At 48.4% G+C, this 18,297-nt stretch overlaps 2 protein-coding genes across 4 annotated transcripts in view; one reads left to right on the top strand and one right to left on the bottom strand.

Moving 5' to 3' along the window:
• The window catches only part of CALB2 (calbindin 2), a 28,036-nt gene that overhangs the window by 4,480 nt on the left and 5,259 nt on the right, over positions 1–18,297 (bottom strand). Inside the window, exons 2-10 of the mRNA XM_077756340.1 lie at positions 12,593–12,669; positions 10,023–10,112; positions 6,619–6,699; positions 3,291–3,347; positions 2,637–2,714; positions 2,094–2,149; positions 1,814–1,853; positions 856–909; positions 202–273 (exon numbers count right to left, since the gene is read on the bottom strand). Of these exons, the coding sequence (XP_077612466.1) occupies positions 202–273; positions 856–909; positions 1,814–1,853; positions 2,094–2,149; positions 2,637–2,714; positions 3,291–3,347; positions 6,619–6,699; positions 10,023–10,112; positions 12,593–12,669 (605 nt within the window). The remainder of the gene's footprint in view (positions 1–201; positions 274–855; positions 910–1,813; positions 1,854–2,093; positions 2,150–2,636; positions 2,715–3,290; positions 3,348–6,618; positions 6,700–10,022; positions 10,113–12,592; positions 12,670–18,297) is intronic.
• LOC144225171 (uncharacterized) overlaps positions 1–18,297 on the top strand; it is a 48,359-nt gene that overhangs the window by 26,565 nt on the left and 3,497 nt on the right. Inside the window, exons 6-7 of one of the 3 annotated variants that reach the window (XR_013333221.1) lie at positions 10,532–10,611; positions 11,201–12,434. The gene's annotated coding sequence lies outside the window, so the exon portion shown is untranslated. Of the gene's footprint in view, positions 1–222; positions 489–10,531; positions 10,612–11,200; positions 12,435–18,297 lie in introns of those variants that run through there. The other 2 variants (XR_013333222.1, XR_013333220.1) reach the window with 2 other exon arrangements.

The raw sequence follows: 18,297 nt of genomic DNA, 5'->3' as shown, positions 1-18,297 counted from the left end.
CTCAGAGCCTGTTTCAGATTCTGTCTCCCTCTCTCTCTGACCCTTCCATGCTCATGCTGTCTCTCTCTCAGAAATAAATTAAAAAAAAAAAAAGAGCAAAATGCACCCCACATTCCTTACCCGCTCTCCCTCAGAAGCCTCTCTCGTGCCCCAGAGCCACTCCCCCCGCCCCACCCCAGCTGTCCAGGCTCAGTTGTTTACCTTCTTGTTTTTCTCATATAGGTCCTTCAGCAGGGCGTCCAGCTCGTTCTCGTCAATGTAGCCGCTCCCGTCCTGGTGATGGGGAGCAGAGGCAGCACAGAGCTCTAGAACTCAGGCCCCGCCATCCCTGACCTGACCTCTCTTCCCCCAGCTCATCCCGGCAGCCTGCAGAGTCTAGCCTTCCCTTTACTCTGTGCCCAAGGTTTTCACACCAGGTGGTGCCAGAACACCTAACTTGCTGACTTTACCAGTCAAGGCAGGAACGGGATGTTTTGGGGCAAATTTGAATTCTGGTGTTTTCATTTGCATAAAAAATATAAATGAGGTTCAAGAAGGATTTAGCTAACTCCTTGCGATGTCAGGATGAATGCAGGGGCTATTTAAAGTTTACCCCCCACCCTTCAGTTATGAGGAAGACTACTGGAGTCACAGGGGTGGGGGCAGCAGAGGAATTGCTGGTGGGTGGTCCGGAGGCCTTCTCACTCCCAACCACCCAGCGAAACAATTGGCTCCAGTGCACAATTATGACCTGGCACCCAGGGAGCAGTACTGAGCACCTCCTGATTCTGAAGGACAGGACCGAGCCCTTTGGCAGGGAGCTCCCTTGCTGACGGGGGCCCCTACTTTTCCATCCCACACTGTCCTCCCTCTTACCTTGTCGTAAAATGTGAAGATCGCATTGAACTCCTCAGAGGTCAGCTTCATGCCCTATAAGACACGAGGTATTAAAGACAGAAGCAAAAACCCTGGAGAGTGTGTGCGTGCGAGTGAAGGAATGTGTTTGTGTGCACGTGTGTGTGCACGTGCATGAATGAATGCATGTGTCTGTGTGTGCATGTGTATGGGTGCACGTGTGCATGAGTGAGCACGGGTCTGCTTTTGCATGTGTATGAGTGCGCTCATGTGCATGTGTGCACAAGTGAGCTAGCTCATGTGTGTGTGTGCACGAGTATGTGCACATGCATGTGTACATGAGTGAATGAATACATGTGTCTGTGTTTGCACTGATATTTATGTGCACGCATGCACATGTATGTGCACGCATGTGCGCACAAGTGAGTGCATGTGTCTGCATGTATATGTGTGTACAAGTGAGTGCATGTGTCTGAATATATGTGTGTACAAGTGAGTGCATGTGTCTGTGCATGTGTCTGCAGCATGTGTCTGCACATGCGTGTGTGCATGAGTGAGCGAGCACATGTGTCTATGCACATGCGTGTTTGTGTGCATATGTGCATGAATGAGCGAGCACATGTGAGTGTGCACGTGTATGAGTGTGTGCACACATGAATATGTGTGCACGAATGAGCAAGTGCATGTGTCTGAATGTGCATGGGTATGTGTGCACGAGCGAGCAAGGATGTGTCTGAGTGTGCATGGGTATGTGTGCTTGCATGCATGTAAGCACAAGTGAATGAGCACCTGTGTGTATGTGTAGGTGTGCACCTGTATGTGTGCTTGCATGCATGTACAAGTGAGTGAGCACATGGGTCTGAGTGTGCACGTGTATGTGTGCATGCACACATGTGGGGGTGGACAGGAGCGTGGCAGAGTGAAGCGAACAGGGATGAGGGAAGGGAGGAAGTGAAGAAACACAGAGTGGCTCTTTTACCTGAAATTTAAGCAGGAAGTTTTCCTGTACAGGCAACAGTCTGGAAAGAAAGTGTTAGAGCAGAGCTTAAGACACAGGGCAGAGGTGAGAACAACTTGCACGTGGGGGGATGTGGAAGCAATGCCTATAGTTCTGGAACCGTGTCTGAGCACTTAGGAATTGGTGGCAAGTTCTACAAGGAGGGAGGTGGACACACTGAGGTCTTGATCCTCAAATCTAGCTTGGTCACTCGCCCTGCTGACTGGTCAAAGTGACCATGGGGGTGAGGTCAGGCACTTACCGGGACATCTCCGAGAGGCCCAATTTGCCATCCCCGTTCAAGTCAAACATCCGTAGCTGTTCAGGATAGACAGAGGTGCCTGGGTTATTTGCTTTGACCTCTCATGTGGGACTTTGACCTGCTATCCCCTTCTACCAGGGAGGAAGGAGGATGAGTGGGGTGTGCTTATGCCTCCTCTGAGGTCACCTGGAGGTCAGGGACCAGCATGGTCTAAATTGGTCACTGCTCCTCCCTCCCCTTCTCGGGGCGAGTGCCACAGAAGCACAGGAGGCCAGCACCAAAGGCCACCTTCCCCAAGCCCATCCTCTCCTGGAGCTTAGTTTTGGAGGTTGTCATGGAAACGAAGGCTCCCAGTCTCACAGTGGCTCAGTGAGGATCTCAGAGAGAGGGTGTGTGGGGCCACGAACTAGCATCCCTTTTGTCAGTTGCACTGGAGTCCCTTCACTTGGGCCTGAAGAGGCAGCCTGAAAACCCCAAATCCCGCTGGCTTGGGGGCCCAGTCCTGTGCCTCTGGAGGGGCCAGGGACACGTCTGACCACTCACTATGGTTTGGGTGTATTCTTGGAGCTTGGGTTCATCATATGGCCGGTTCGCTTTCTTCAGCAGGTCAGAAAGAAATCCCTAGAATACAAAAGATCTCTTCAGAGCTCCTGACTCATGCAGTCAGTTCTTCCCTCATTACTTGCTAGTTAACGTTGTTTTCTCAGGTCTACCATTTGTATGGTTTCCATCCTTCATAATTCCCTAATCCCTAATGCTTGTGGAATGACCAGGAAGGCCTGGAGGTGGCTCCTGAATGCAACTTCACTTCATGAGATAGGCTCATCAGAGAGTCTCAGACACAGGTCTAAACAGTGCCTGGGGATCACTAGTTCCACAGGAATGTAAGGGTAGATGTACAAGCCAGAAGGCCAGTCTGCTAGGGTTGCCCTGGAGGTGCCTGTCCTGGGCACTGACGTGCAAAGGAGTATAGTCGGGTTGAACTCCATGGCCCCGCAGCTCCATGTTACTGATTTCACAGGGCTGTCCTGACCATGTCCATCAATTCAGAGCCAGGCTTAAGTATTCCCAGGCAGAACACAAACCCATGTTCCTCACCCAACATCTACTCCTTCCCCAGGTTCCTTACACCTACCACCACTGTGGTCTCAGTCCCTTTCTCCATGCCTTCCATGCCCTCCCCAAGGCCTATCCTACCTTGAGCTCGTTAGCTTCAATGTAGCCACTTCTGTCTGTGTCATACTTCCGCCAAGCCTGTAATGGGAATGCCAACCCAATTGCAAAGAGCTGTCAACATCTATAAGCCTCCTNCCATGTTTTAGCTATTGTGGAGAGTGCTGCTATGAACATTGGGGTACATGTGCTCCAAGGACCAGTCTTGATGTTCAAGAATATTACAGTAGGATGGGGACATGGAGATGGTCTAGCCCAGTCCCTTCCAAGTCAAAGATGAAGAAATGGGGAAAGTGTCTTGGCCAAGGTCACATAGAGAAGGAAAAAAAAACACAACTGCTCGGACAAGGTCTCCTTACTCTATCTGGCTACAAGCCCGGGTCTCTTTTTGGATCATTTTGTAACTAGGGTTATGTTTTGTTTTGTTTTTTGAATAGGGTTATGGTTTTCTAAGGTGCTAACCAAGCCACTTCTAGCACTAGGATCTGGTGGATCCAATTTTTGCTGTGGGTATACAGCATGTCCTTTTATTGCTCTTGAAGCTTCTCATTCTTTGGGTGGGGGCTGGGGACAAGGGTAAGAACTTTCTGGAAGGGGCAGAAACATAACTTCCTGTACTCCCATCATGGTGCACGTGGCAGCCATGTCTGCATGGGAGCAGAACTGGTCGTACAGTCCGCTTGTTTGGAGTATCCCAAGGCCACTCCCCATCTGTGTGATAAAAAAGCATTCCCTTTCCTGTTTTTAAGGAAACCATCCCTCTCCTTGTTCAATCCAGAGAACCCCACTTCCCCAAATCTTTGATCTATGTTGGTGCCTGATCATATGTCTTATATTTTCTTTCCAGAGTTCTTGCCTTGACTTTTCCTCATTTCTCCCTCAGCTCCAGACTGCACACTGGCCACCAGTGACACTCGGTTTTCTGAGAGCAAGCAATCACTAAATTATTTTGCCAAATTTTGATCTCCTGCCTCCCTTCCCTTTTCCATGTCATCTCTCCCTTTTATTGCCAGGAGTGTTATGAATATCCTGGGATCTTTCTTCCATACCAGCAAACAAGTCTGTGTCATTCTCATGGTATAGTCGTGGCTCAAGAAATTTGGTAGAATTCTTTTCATCCTGATTTCTTAAAAAGTTATGAGACACGAGCAAATCCCAACAGAAGGGCAGACTTATATCAGAGACAACTTGGATAGATGGTATCTAACAGGGGAGTGTCTTTTCTCTGAAGAAAAAAATTCTTTGGTACCATCAAAATATTCTTACTCATGCCTGGAAAAGTACTAAGAAATATGTGCAGGTTTACAAATATGACTATACCAGCCACCTGCAGGTACTTAGTACATTAGAATTTAGTTCATCTGAGTCTTGACTGGAAAAAAAGGCAGACTCCCCCCAAGTTGCCTAAAAGGAGGGTAACCTGAAGGGACCCCAGTCCTCACTCAGAACAAAGCATCACTTTGCTTTTCGCTTTTTTGGAAGAGATCATCCCACTGGGTCTGACCTCCCTCCCTCTCTGGATCCACCCCCACGCTCTCCGCTCACTCCTCTCCCCACCAGCATTTTGTGCTGGTCCATCAGTGGGTCATTCCCTTCCCATTCAAGGAAAAGAGTTCAAGAGACCCGGGCTTTGTAAAATCTCAAAGAAATCCTGAGGCGTCACTAAAATTAGAAATTACAATGTTGTGCTTAGCAGTGGGACAGAGCTATCTGACAGCACAAGCCTTTCAGGGCAGCAGAGGGACCAATTCATGTTTCCAGCTGATAAAAATGGAGCAAATGAACAACGCCAGGGGGGTGGTACTGTGGGATGGTGGGGTCCCAGGAAACTTGGTAGGGGTGTTGGCTCAGCAGTTATACTGTGGATTAAAGGATAAAGACAGTTAAGAATATGGAATCTTGTCAGCTACACAGAGAGAAGCCATTAATGGTTTTGACACACAGAGACAGAAAGATATTTTTTTGCTTCTCTGTAAGCATTTAAGCAAGCTGTCGTCATCCCCATTTTCCAGATCAGAAGTAGAATAGAGGCCAATCTTTGGCTGCCTCCCTATCAGAGAAGGAGCCATCAGGCATAATGCTCCCTTTCCCACAGACAGAAAAATGGACACCCACAAAAGCAGCATTCTTACCAGTATATGCAGACTCCTCACCCCCCCTCTCATAGGCAAGAGAAGGACTAAGAACAAAATCCAGAATGTCAATTACTAGCTTATGGAATCTTGCCATCTTGAAAAAAAAAAAACTTGAGAAAATCCTTTAAAACACCATAAAATGAAATTCATATCAGATGCTTAGGCAAGGTGCCACTTACAAAATGACTTTTCTGCCCTGAGAATCAGTTATTTCTAACCAACTTTCTATCCATGTGGGGAACTCAATGCCATGTGAGGTTCTGGGCAGTAAGTCACGGAGAGGGGATTACCGGTGTCTGGAAAGGGATTTAACACGAGGAATGGCAACTTGAGTCAAGTTTAAGGCCAGTCATTACCATAGCAGGCAGTGTGTGTGGGGTATGGGTTGAGTGTCACTGTGAGGGACACATACATTGAATGGCCAGGGGTGCAGAGTCCCAGAAAAAGAGCAAGAAATATTGATAGTTTGCTGGTATCAGGATTAGTAATTCATCTGGTTGAACCATATGAAATTTGGAATTTTTGTAAATCAAAAATGGTCAAATAGCAACAATTTCACATGGTTCAATCTATTGGTTGACTATTACTCAAAAGACAGGAGTATGGATAGTCTATTTCACATGAAGATTTCAAAGAATTTCTGTTGCAAAGACATTTTAAAGGGGGGTAGTGAAGCACAGACTACAGTAAAAAAAAATCAGGACTGGAAGATACCGCAAGCTGGAATTCTCCTTGGGTTTTCCCAGCTTTATGATGGCACATAAGTCCATGCTCCCCATGCATGCTCCTTGGAAGCTCGAGGGACTTCAAGGGACACTAATGTTACTGAGAACAAAGTATGTGAGATCTTGAAGCCAAAAAATGACCAATTCCTGAAGGGGAGATAAGCATGTACATGGCATTTCCCAAAGGTACTTGACCCACACTTAATTCTCCATATTCTCCACACTTTGACTTGCACGTATCATTTGGGGATTTGGTTAAAATGTAGTTTCTAATTCAGTGGGTCGGGGACTCTGCACTGCTCACAAGCACCCAGGGGGTAGTGATGCTTATTGATGCTGCTGGTCCATGGACCCTACTTGGTGAATAGTGGAGATCTAAGGGCTTTCCTATCCCCCAAGGGACCATTTCCTGGCATCTGGTTGGGCCTGGCTTTGAACATGGGAGAAAGGCAGACCCCGGCGTGCAGGGGGAAGGCAGCGGCTTGGCCTCACCTCCATAAACTCGGTGCTGGAACCCACGTGCTGCCTGAAGCACAGAAGGAAGTTCTCCTCCGTTGGCAGGATCTGTGCCAGCTGTGGGGGCCAGAGAACAACAGAGACATTACAGAGGGCTCTGCTGGGGGAGTGGGGAGTGGGGAGACATTCTTGTGGGGAGGATGGTTAAATGGCTAGTAGCAAGGCGGCGTGGGAGCTGCATTTTGCTTTCTTCCTGAGGTTAGTCCTTCAAAAGGGAAGAAAGATGTTCTGAGAGGTGCATCTGGGTCACCCCAGATCTTAGAGGATGAGCAGCTTTAGGGATAGTAAAGTGGTGCCACTTTACAATGTAAGTATCCAGTCTGAAAAGCTTACTATCTTTTCATTCATTCCGTCTATATAAAATTCTAAAAAATGCAAACTAATCCTTGCTTAGTGGTTGCCTGGAATAGGATGGCCTGCACCAGGTGGAGGAACATTTTGACTGTGATAGAAATGCTGTATCTTGATCGTGGTGGTAATTACATGGTTGTACACAACTGTCTAAACTCATGGAACTCTACACTTCAAATCGATGCAGTTTATCGTATGTAAATTATACTAAAAACACAGATACCCTTGTTCAGCAAACACTGCTGGCCGCCCCCCACTTACCTCGCTCTGGCCCCGGGTCACAGGCAAATTCTGATTGGGCTGAGTCAGCTATATGTGCTCTTGTTTCTCTTGCCAATGGTTGGCTTATGGGTATCTAGTGATTGGCGTGTGCTGGTTCTGGCCAATGAAATGTGAGGGGAGGTCTGCTATGGGTACTTCTGGGGAAGGTTTCCCTGTCTCTATGAGTGACATAATGAGCTGGATCCTTTGTGATGGTTTGTGGATGTGATGCCTCGAACTGCTGCAGCCATCTTGTTACCAGCCTGAGGATGAAGCTGTTTTGAGGCAGAGAACAGAGTCAAGAGGGGCAGAGAGACATCTGGGTGGCGCAGTTGGTTAAGCATCCAACACGATATCATCTCAGGTCATGATCTCACAGTTTGTGAGTTCAAGCCCTGCATCAGGCTCTGTGCTGCTGGTGTAGAGCCTGCTTGAGATTCTGTCTCTCCTTCTTGCTGCCCCTCCCCAACTTTCTCTCTCTTTCTCTCAAAATAAATAAACTTAAAATATTTAAAAAAAATAAGTAAAACCTGCAGACAGGCTAGTTGTTTAAAAAAAAAAAAAAAAACTGCAGAGAAGCAGGGCTGGGGACCTGGACTCCTTCCTCTGGAGCCAAGCCTTCCCATGGATTTTCTCATTAGGAGCCTCTCATAGTTTAAGCCAGGAGTCTGTAAACAATGGCCCATGAGCCAAATCTGGCCCAACTCTTGTTTCTGTAAATGAACTTATACTAGAACATGGCCACGCCCATGCATTTACATATTGTCTAAGGCTGCTTTTGTGCCACAGTGGCTGAGTTGAAACACTTGTAACAGAGATCGTATGGCCCACAAACCCTAAAACATTTACCATAATCTAGATCTTTTTTTTAACTTTTTTTTTTAATGTTTTATTTATTTCTAGGAGAAAGAGAGAGAGAGACAGCGTGAGCAGGGGAGGGTCAGAGAGAGGGAGTCACAGACTGAAACAGGCTCCAGGCTCTGAGCTGGCAGTCAGCACAGAGCCCGACGCGGGGCTCGAACCCACGAACCGCGAGATCATGACCTAAGCGAAAGTCAGACGCTCAACCGACTAAGCCACCCAGGTGCCCCTACCATAAGCTAGATCTTAACAGAAAAAACTCCGGTGACCCCTGGTTTAAACCCATTTGAGTCCAGATGTTCTGAGACTTGCAGCTTTAGGAATCTGTGCCCTTGGTATGTTTCTCAGATCCCCTTTAAGCTAGGCTGGTGGGCCGTCCCTCATGTGAAGGATGACTGCTAATGGCTCATAGCTACTCCTGGCAGGAGAGCTGCCCTCTACCAAACCACCGCTGGCCCCTCCCCACGCCCCCCCCCCAACCAGAAGGGAGCTGCCTGTACCAACGACCAACTGAAATGGGGGTACAGAGGGCCACCCCATGCTTTGCCTCAAGGTGAGACCAACTGTGTGGCACAGTCCACACTCCAGAGCTCCCTGTGAGATCAGGCCAAGACCAGGATCCAGCTGAGACCACATCCTTCCTAAGCTCCTTCCTCTGCCCTGTTCTGCTGTGCTCTTCCCTTCTTTTGAGAGAGCTCTCTCAATACATCCCATGTGCTTGAATCTCTGTCTCAGTCTCCACTTCCTGGGCACTGACCTAAGGCAGCTTCCCAAACGGTCCACGCTGGGAGGAGCTATGCCCTGGTTCATGTGCTGCTATCATTATTCTTGATGACCTCTAGAACACAGGTCACCACCTGATTACCAGAGGTGTTTGGTTAGGTGCACACACACATGCATATTTGTATGTGTATGTGCATGTGGGTGCATACATATAAATTGTTTAATTAAACAAGGAAGCCATTAAACAGAGGTGGCTTTAATGCCTCAGTGGCCTATGTGAGCAATCCAAAGCTGAAACAAGCAGTCAAAACAGCCGACTCAGCTTTCCCAAATAGTGCAACCACTTAAGCTATAGCCAATCAAATAAATTCCTTGCTTTGCTCCCACTTCTCTATAAAAGTATTTCCCCTAGCTACTGTTGGTAGAGTGTTCCTAACCATTTCTGCCTCAGTCGAATCAATTTTTGCTCAAATAAACTCTTTTTTTAATTAAAAAAATTAAAAAAAAATTTTAAATGTTTATTTTTAAGAGAGAGAGAGAGACGGAGTGTGGGCAGGGGAGGAGCAGAGAGGGGAGACACAGAATCCAAAGCAGGCTCCAGGCTCTGAGCTATCAGCACAGAGCCCAGCGTGGGGCTTGAACCCACAAACCATGAGATTCATGACCTGAGCCAAAGTCGCACGCTTAACCGACTGAGCCATCCAGGTGCCCCATTCTTTAAATTTTTAATATGCTTCAGTTTATATTTTAACAATATGTATGTATCTATGCATGTATAAATGTATGTGTGTATACGTAAACATATGTTATACATGCTATATATGCAAATTATGTTTCAATAATTAATTAAAAATTTTGCCTTTGGATACCTTTGGGTGGGGCATGAACTCTCTTGTTCTCCAGTCATCTCTCTTTTTTCTCTCTTTAGCTGGGCTCATCACACATTTCCAATAGCTCTGGGGACCTTGAGAGCATTTAAGGTCTCCATCCCTGTCTTAAACCAGTGTTTGTTGTTTCTTTCCTTGTGAGACACAGAAAAAGTCTCACCTGTTCTCTTTGGTCGGTGCTGGAGGTGGGGTGGGGGCTCCCAGACCACCACCTCCCTGGGAAGTCTAGAAGGATGCTTGCCCACGGCCCCAGATGGTCCCTCCCACACAGCTATTAGCCTGGACAGTAGGACTCACCTCTGACATCTCAATCTTCCCATCCGAGTTCTTATCGTACTTCTGCATGAACTCCTTCATCTTCTCCCCAAAGTTGTCACTCTTTGACATCTGGGGAAAGACAAATAGGGCTGAATGTGCTGCTGGGCACAATCATCAGATCTCTCACCTGCTGGGCGTGGCACCGTTGCAAATCATTTTGCACCCCAACTACACAGGCACAGAAGCAGGCTGGGCCGGCGCCCTGAGTGGTCAGGACTGCACTCTTCTCCTTGCCAAGGTCCCTCCAAATCCATGTAGTCTCTTAGTTGAGGTTCAGTCACATGATGTTCAAAGAGGAACAGGACATATGCCCCTGTACCATGTAATTTGTGTAATTAAACATGCCCCTCCCTCTGCCTTTGAGGTGGGATTAAACCACAGCTCTAGTAGAAGGGTGAGGACTTATTCCCATCCCTCAGGTGTGAGGACTAAGCCCCCAACATTNCACAGCACCAGAGCAAGGTGAATTGCGCATTTTTTCCTTTCAGATCTAATGGCAATCCACGATATTTTTCACTTGGATTGTATCCCAGGAGGAATGTGAGGAAAAAGTCTTCAGATAGCCAAGGTAATTTAAATCATCCATTAGATTATTGTGACCATTACAAAGGCAGAGAACTTCAAAAGCTTCTTTACCCCATTGTTGCCTATCTTAAATCTAAGGCTCTTTGAAATTCTCAAATCTTACCCTGGTTTGGGTGCTGAGGAATTAATTCTATGCATTAACAAGTTCATCCTCATCCCTAGCCAGTGGTGAATCTGCCTGAGCAGCTGATGCCTCTTCTTGGCCTCTCTGATGACTCTGGGTGGGCTCTGTGCTTCCTTGAACTGGGCCCAGGAGAATTCTACTAATTCTTCAGTTTAGAGTCTTTTCTCTATCCCTTCAATTGCTTTCTACCTTTGGAACTGGTTTCAATTTACCACTATTTATTCAACAATATGTTTTGCTTTACAAGTGTGCACGGAATGATCCTAGGCCCTTAGTGTAGATGTGGTCATCCGATTTAGCTTTAACAACAGCCTCGGTGAGGTGGGAGTCCCGTGCATTTCACACACAAATGGAGGCTAAGGTGAAGTGACCCGAGGTCATCAGCTGGTATAGCTAGAATTGGAACTTGTGACTCCTGCTTCTAAAGCCAATCTTACTTCTACCACAGAACAGCTGCTCTGAATGCCAGTCCTGGATGGTGTCAGTTGAGACTGTTGTTGACAGACTTGAGAATCACCCCTGATGGCTTCTGAGGAAGGGAATGACTAAGATTTCAGACTGGAAGCACTTCATAAAAACACATTCCTCTGCCTACCCCATGATCCAAGAATCTGTTTTGAAGCCTGTGTTTTCTGTGATCAGGCTTCATTATCCTAGTAATGACGGGGTGATGGGGGAACAGTTGATAAACAAACCCATGAATCACCTCCATCGCCTAAGCCCAGCGCCTGGACCTCCTCCTCACTGGGCGCTCTGCTGAGTTCTGGACCAGGAGCTCTTCACTGGGTTTGTGACTCATCTCCCAAACTGCACCATGAAGACTTGCTAATAAGCAGAGGATTGGCCAATAGACACGCAGCAGGGGAAAGTAGAGACCCCCAAAGGACTAGTGGGAGCTGGAGGTAGGGAATGGATCTGATTGTGTATATTTGAGAACCAGACGTGGGAATCACAGCAAAACAGCTCCAATTACCTTAGCTTTTCAGTATTTCAGATGGTCCTCCAAAGGCCTTAGTGAATTTAATAGTGCCAGCCTGGTACTATGGGAAATAATGACCCTGCCATTAAGGGGTGGGGACGTGATTTGGAATCACTTCAGGCAGGCTGAGAAAGGCAGTCTGACACCTCCATGAACGAGGCTGGTCAGTACTATCTGGCTCAGATACTGGTTTGAAGCAATCCTCTTCAAGGTTCTTGCTGAGGATTCCAGACTCTGTTGGTCTAGAAAAGTGGTTCTTTAGTGGGGATTATTCTGTGCCCTCCCTCAGGGGGCATTTGGGATGTCTGAAGACATTTTTGATTGTCACAGCTTGGAGGCGATGCTACTGGCATCTCATAGGGAGAGTCGGTGATACCTCTAAATCTCCTACAATGCACAGGCCAGCCCCACCCTCCCCAAGACAAAGAATTACCTAGCCTTGTCACTAGTACTGAGGCTGAGAAACTCTGGTCTAGAATAAAGGCACTTGAAACCCCTGAGGCATCCAATCTTGAGTCACGACCCCTCTGAGAATCTTAGGCTCTGGATTATTCCTTAGGGGGAAAAAGTTTTTATATACACATATACAAAGCTTTGCTTTGTTTTTGAGGGGGGTTCATTAACCCCTGGCATCCATTCATGAACACCTCTCAATCCCAGACACCCAAAGATATTGAAGCAAGGTTCTCTTTTTAAGGGATGATTCCAGTTAAAAAAAAAAATCCTTACAAATAAAAGAAACATTTGGAAGGTCAAGAGCAGATGTCAGGCTGGCTTATGCATAACTTGGGACAGACAATGCTGAAAGCCATGGACAGGATGATAGAAAAATCAAACAATGGGGCAGAGTACTGGTCTTACCATTCCAGAGCCTTTTCTTGCCTTCTCCAGCTCTTGGAAGAAGTTTTCTAGCTCTTTACCTTCAATGTACCCATTTCCTGTGAAGAAAGCAAAGGACAAAGAGCAATTGACCTCAGAGCTAAATAGTGAGGCTGATGAGGGTGGGGGTGATGGGGAAGTCAGGGGCTTCATGGAGAACTTCTCCTCCCTGGTCGACAAGCAGGTGTCTGGGTTAGCCTTGGACTGTGCAGTGTTAGGGACGTGGTGCCTGCTCTCAGGGTGTTTGCAACTCGTACAGCTGCAAGATTTATAGCCGTGTGTCTTTGGGGGCATACGTTCAGTAGTCAGAGAACACCGGGAGGGACCAGCATCTGGGCCACGCCGGTAGAAGGGAGCAGAGCTGGGACTGTCCGTAACTGGCTGGGCAAGCAGCAGGAGCTAGAATCCAACAGGGGACAATGGGTCATCAGCATCCGGGTTTGTCAGCAGGGGGTAGGCCCCGGTCACAAGGGTGAGTAAGGTCTGAGGCAGAATTTGGGTCTCTGGAGTAGGAGGGGGTACTGAAGAGTGTTCCCACAATGGGCGCCTGGGTGGCTCAATTGGTTAAGCATCTGAGTTCAGCTCAGGTCGTGCATGATCTCGTGGTTTGTGACTTCAAGTCCTGCTTCCGGGTGAGCTGGAGCCCCGCTTTGGGTGAAACACAAGTCCTGCTTCGGGTGAGCCCTGCTTCTCTCTCTCCCTCTGTCTCTGCCCTTTGTGGGATTCTCTCTCTCTCTCTCCACTCCTTGTTCACTTGCACCCTCCCCCCCTCAACAAAAGTGTCCGCCCCTTCCCCACAAATCCATGTCTAGTTAAGATGAGGTCATACTAGATTAGGGTAGGCCCTAATCCAGTGGCTGGTGTCCTTATAAGGAGGCCACGTGAAGACACAGAGACACACAGGGAAGAAGACTACGTAAAGACAGAGACAAAGACTGGAGTGAGGTATCTCCAGGCTAAGGAACGCCATGGATTGCTGGCGACCACCAGGAGCTAGGAGACAGACACGGAGGGACTGTCCCTTAGAGCCTCCGGAAGGAAGCGATCCTGCCAACACCTTAATTTTGGACTCCCAGCCTCTGGAACTGTAAGAGAAAAAAATTTCTGTTGTTTCAAGCCACCCAGTTTGTGGTACTTTGTTAGAGCAGCTTCAGGAAACTAACACAGAGAGGAAAAGTGGGAAGAGAAAGGCAGGGCATCTGTCCTTTGATCAGGGGGCACCTGAGAGAGTCAGGCACAGGGATTACGTGCAGGGGAGACGACCAGGGCAAGGCAAGGGGCAGAGGCCATGAGGTCTGTGACTGCAGACTGTATTCCCTTCTTTCCCACACCATAGAGTGGCCATCGTTCTTGGGAGAGTTGGAAGCTCGTGAGCGTGAGGCATAAAATCTCATGGCCTGTGAGGCCAGCTGGAGAGGGGGAGCAAGGGAAGGTTTGCTTGCTTTCTAGGCAAGAAGGCAGCCTAGTTGATGAGAACCCTGAGTTGAAGGAACAAGCAATTTTTCTCTTCCTTGGTGCTCCTTGCAAATGGTCTGGCTATTCTCCCATTTCTGTGGCAGAAAGCTGAGGTCAGTTCTGGGTCCAGGCACAGGTTCCAGAAGCCCAGGGCTGGGTTGGAGTGGGTGGGCTCAGAGCCGGCACTGTGAGCACATGTTGGGGTTCAAAGAGACAGAGGTCCCGGAGGTGGGCCTCGAGGTGGGGGTGGGATGGATGCGTGAAGGAAGGAGTGTGAGTCTGTTTCGTGAGTGTGTTAGGAGGAGGCTGACACGGACGTGGGGGGTCAGCCCCAGGTGCAGGAGGAGGGGTTTGAAGGAGCAGCTGCCACCCATCTCTGAACAGTGCCCCTCACCACCACCGCTGCCGGCTCTACATGGTGGGAGCCTCGAACTGCTGTCAGGTCTCTGCTAGCTCCTGCACCTGCTGAGGAGGGGTGGAGGTGGGGGCTTACCCGCACTTCCTGTGGAGGCACCCACACCCCGTTCTCCTCCCGCCTCTATCACTCACTGCTTCACTCGGGGATGTTGCCTCTCCGAATCTCAGTTTCCTCACCTATAAAATGGGAATAATGAGGGTGAAGACTCATGGGATAATAACACACAGAATGTGGTGGCCCACAATGAGCCTCCAAGATGTCAGTGGTCGTTACCAGCATGGCTGGTGTTTCTGCCGGCTGCCCAGGCTGGGGAACACCTTGGCCTTGGGCTGCTTCCTTTCGGCTAGTAAAGTTTGGGATGCAGAGGGAGGCCAAAGAAGTTGAGATCAGCACTGAGCCATGTCCCATTGAGCAATCTGAATGGGAAGAAGAAAAGCAGAAAGGTGCAGGGCGCCTGGGTGGCTCAGTTGGTTAAGCGTCCGACTTCGGCTCAGGTCATGATCTCACGGTTCGTGGGTTTGAGCCCCACATTGGGCTCTGTGCTGACAGCTGAGAGCCTGGAGCCTGCTTCAGATTCTGTGTCTCCCTCTCTCTCTGACCCTCCCCTGCTCACGCTGCCTCTCTCTCTCTCAGAAATAAATAAAACATTAAAAAAATTGTTTTAATAAAAAAAGCAGAAAGGTGCAGACTTGTGAGGTTTCTCTTAAATTTACAAAGAATACGTGTATTTGCATTTATTCTTGTTCTAGAAAAGTTTTAAGGTAATTTAACAACCTTAAGAACCAGACAATCAGCCTGCACCTTGCTCAGCAAGACAGCATGGACACTTGTGAATGTCAGTAATTCCTCACAGATACAACACTTTTAATTGTTCAAAGCACATTTGCTTCTTTCTTTGCTTCAGCAGATCATTTGAAGCCTCACTATGTGTAAGGCCCTGTGTAGGTTACCATGGGGGGAGACGGTGATGTACAAGATCTAGTTCTGGTCTTCCAAGCTGTCACAACGCTTTCAGACACACAGGATCACAACAGGGCAGAACAGAATCCTCTTCTTGTGACAAAGAAACTTGAGGCACAGAGAAGGTAAGCAATCTGTTCAGGAACACACAGCAAAGCAGGACCAGAACTAGAGTATCCTAATTCCTGATTTCGGTTTCTGTCATTCATTCATTCATTCATTCAACAATTATTGAGCATCCACTTTGTGCCTGCCATATGCTAGGCACCAGGGGTGGAAATGTGAGGTAGACAAGGTCTGCCATGATGGGGCTCATGTTCTGAATGGGTGGGGATGAGGCGGGGGCAGACAGACAGCAAAGAGAAGGAATGATGAGGTAACAGAACAGAGGTGGATCTGCCGGGATTGCTGGGTGGGCGGGGAAGCCTCCCTGAGAAGCCCCCGCTACTGGGCAGGGAGGACAAAGGGAGGCATAAAATCGGATGTAGGGAGAGGAGCCAGGTTAGTGCCATGGTAGAAAGCAGTCCCCTCCCTGGGTCTGCCTTGCACAGCATGGGCAGCAGGATGCTCCCAGAGGCTGGCAAGCCCCTCTCACCTTCTGGAAATCCCATCCTTGCTTCCTCTCTGTGCCCCCAGCAAAGGGACAAAAGGTGCTTCAATTCAACAAACATATATTGTCTGAAGTAAACAACAATTCAGCTTTGTGCCCGGTGCTCAGGGAGCTGTAGACAGTTCTAGATGTGGGCTTGTTCCCTGGGAGCATTTAATGGTCCAGTGGGGCGAGGTAGCCAAACAAGAATTGCCAGGATCTACCAGCTGAAGGTGGAGGGAGAGGAGCAGAGGTGGGACAGGGAGGCAGGGGCTGTGGGGCCCAAAAGGGGCATCCCCCATTCCTGGGGGGAAAGGCCTTCGCTACTTGGTCCCCCTCAGAGCCACCTCCGTCCATCACCGAGGCAGCAGGTACTGTCCATCTGTAGTGGAGGATGGGCTGGCCGACATCCTTCCAGGGAGAACTTTAGCACTAGACAAATGAATTGCTTTATCTATGACCCTCTTATCAGGGCGTGGGGTGACCGGCCTCCACACAAGCAAATCTCGTGTGGATAGGAATTGATAAGAATGCGGTTACCATAGCAACTGCTACTCCTCACCTTCCTATCAAACCACATCCCTTGAACGTTAGGAAGAAGGGGCTGGGTGGGAGTCAGGGACCCTGCATCTTTCCTTATTGCACTCTTGCTACCATTCTTCACCACCACTGTGCCTCAATTTCCCCAAATTGAAAGAGAGACAAAACTTCTTTACAATTAAGCTGATCACAGACACTTGGGAAGCCTTGACCAAAGGCTGCTGTGCCCCACTCTGGAAAGAGGCTGACCTGTTTCTCACTGAGATTTGTGTATACGGATTTTCTAAGACCTGAACAGGTAAGGGAAACCAGAGTAAGAGGTAAGAGCCACCAGCTCTGTGACTATCCATGGGATGTTGAGCAAGTCGATCTCTCTGAGCCTCAATTTCTTGATCTCTAAAATTGGTATAACTATTTATGCCCTTTCTATTTTATAGAGCTGTTGTGAAAGCCACGCAAGGTGATGTTGTGGGAGGATTCTGGAAAATGTAAAATCTCAAATGGAAAGCACTGTCCTCTGAACCAGTCTTTGGCTGTAAACTCTTTAGCTCAAAGAGTTTAGAGTGCTGGTTCTGAGTCCAGGCTGTATATTAGAGTCATCAGGGAAGATTTAAAATAACACCCTGACTGCCCCCCCCCCCCCCCCCCCCCCCCCCCGCCCCCACCCCAGAGCTTCTGATTTAATTGATGAGGTGGGGACTTCTGGGCATGTTTTCAAAGCTCTCTCAGTGATTCGAACGTGCAGTCTGGGTTAAGGACTGCTTTAGAGCAGTGAGTCTCAAGTGTTAAGGTGTGCAAGAATTACCTGGGGATCTTATTAAAATGGAGAGTCTAATTTAGTTGGTCTGGAGTATAAGGGCCTGCTGTTCAAATCATGGTTTGTGGAATAGTAGCATTGGAATTGCCTGGGAGCTTGTTAGAAATGCAGAATTCTAGGCCCTACCCAAGCCCCCCTGAGGCAGAAGCATTGGGAGTGAGGCCCAGACATCTGTGTTTTAACAAGCCCTCCAACACACTCAAGTTTGAGGACTACTGGCCTGGATGTGGGCGCACTCACCAGTTTGTGTCTTTCTGGGATGCACAGGCTAGCGAAAATGAAGTACAGGAGTTATGAAGTTTCAGACTTCCTCATTAAGAAAGAGTTCATGAGTCCAAGCCACTTGGTTGTTTGTCTGCAGTTCAAATTTATGGAAAGGCAAATAGCCCTGTACTTCCCAGCCTAAGCACCCTTCGAGAAAGTCAAACACCACCCTTTGGGGCTAGAAATTGGCTTCCTGAGATTCTGCTCTGATATTAATATTAGTTTTCATGGTGTGAACCATTTGCAAAGAGTGTCTTCAGCTGGTCTTCAGGACCCGGCCAGGTAAGCAGGGGGAGGGAGGGGGAAAGAGATCAGTCACATTCAACAGCCTGGTGTCCTATTCATCCAGGGACCACATCTGTCCGGGTATTCGTCTTGGCTTCTCTCTTTGTCAGTCATATGCACACATATGTACTCACACACGTGCACATACTTCTCTCAGTGACTTCTAGGGGTGGAAAAACACAGTGCAAATAGCTGCTGGGTGAATGTTCAGACACGACTTTGAATCTGTGTTTCTGGGCTGTGCTGCTTCTGGAACAGTGGTTCTGGAGCTGGGCTGGGTCCCCTGAACCTGTGGACATCTGGCAGCCTAATGCTGGGCCGATTCCCTGGTATGGGGGAGGCCAGAAGGGTGGGCAGAT

Source organism: Crocuta crocuta, unplaced genomic scaffold, assembly GCF_008692635.1.
Source record: "Crocuta crocuta isolate KB4526 unplaced genomic scaffold, BGI_CrCroc_1.0 scaffold388, whole genome shotgun sequence".
Taxonomy (NCBI): Eukaryota; Metazoa; Chordata; class Mammalia; order Carnivora; family Hyaenidae; genus Crocuta; species Crocuta crocuta.
This window is presented reverse-complemented; position numbering and strand designations above follow the sequence as displayed.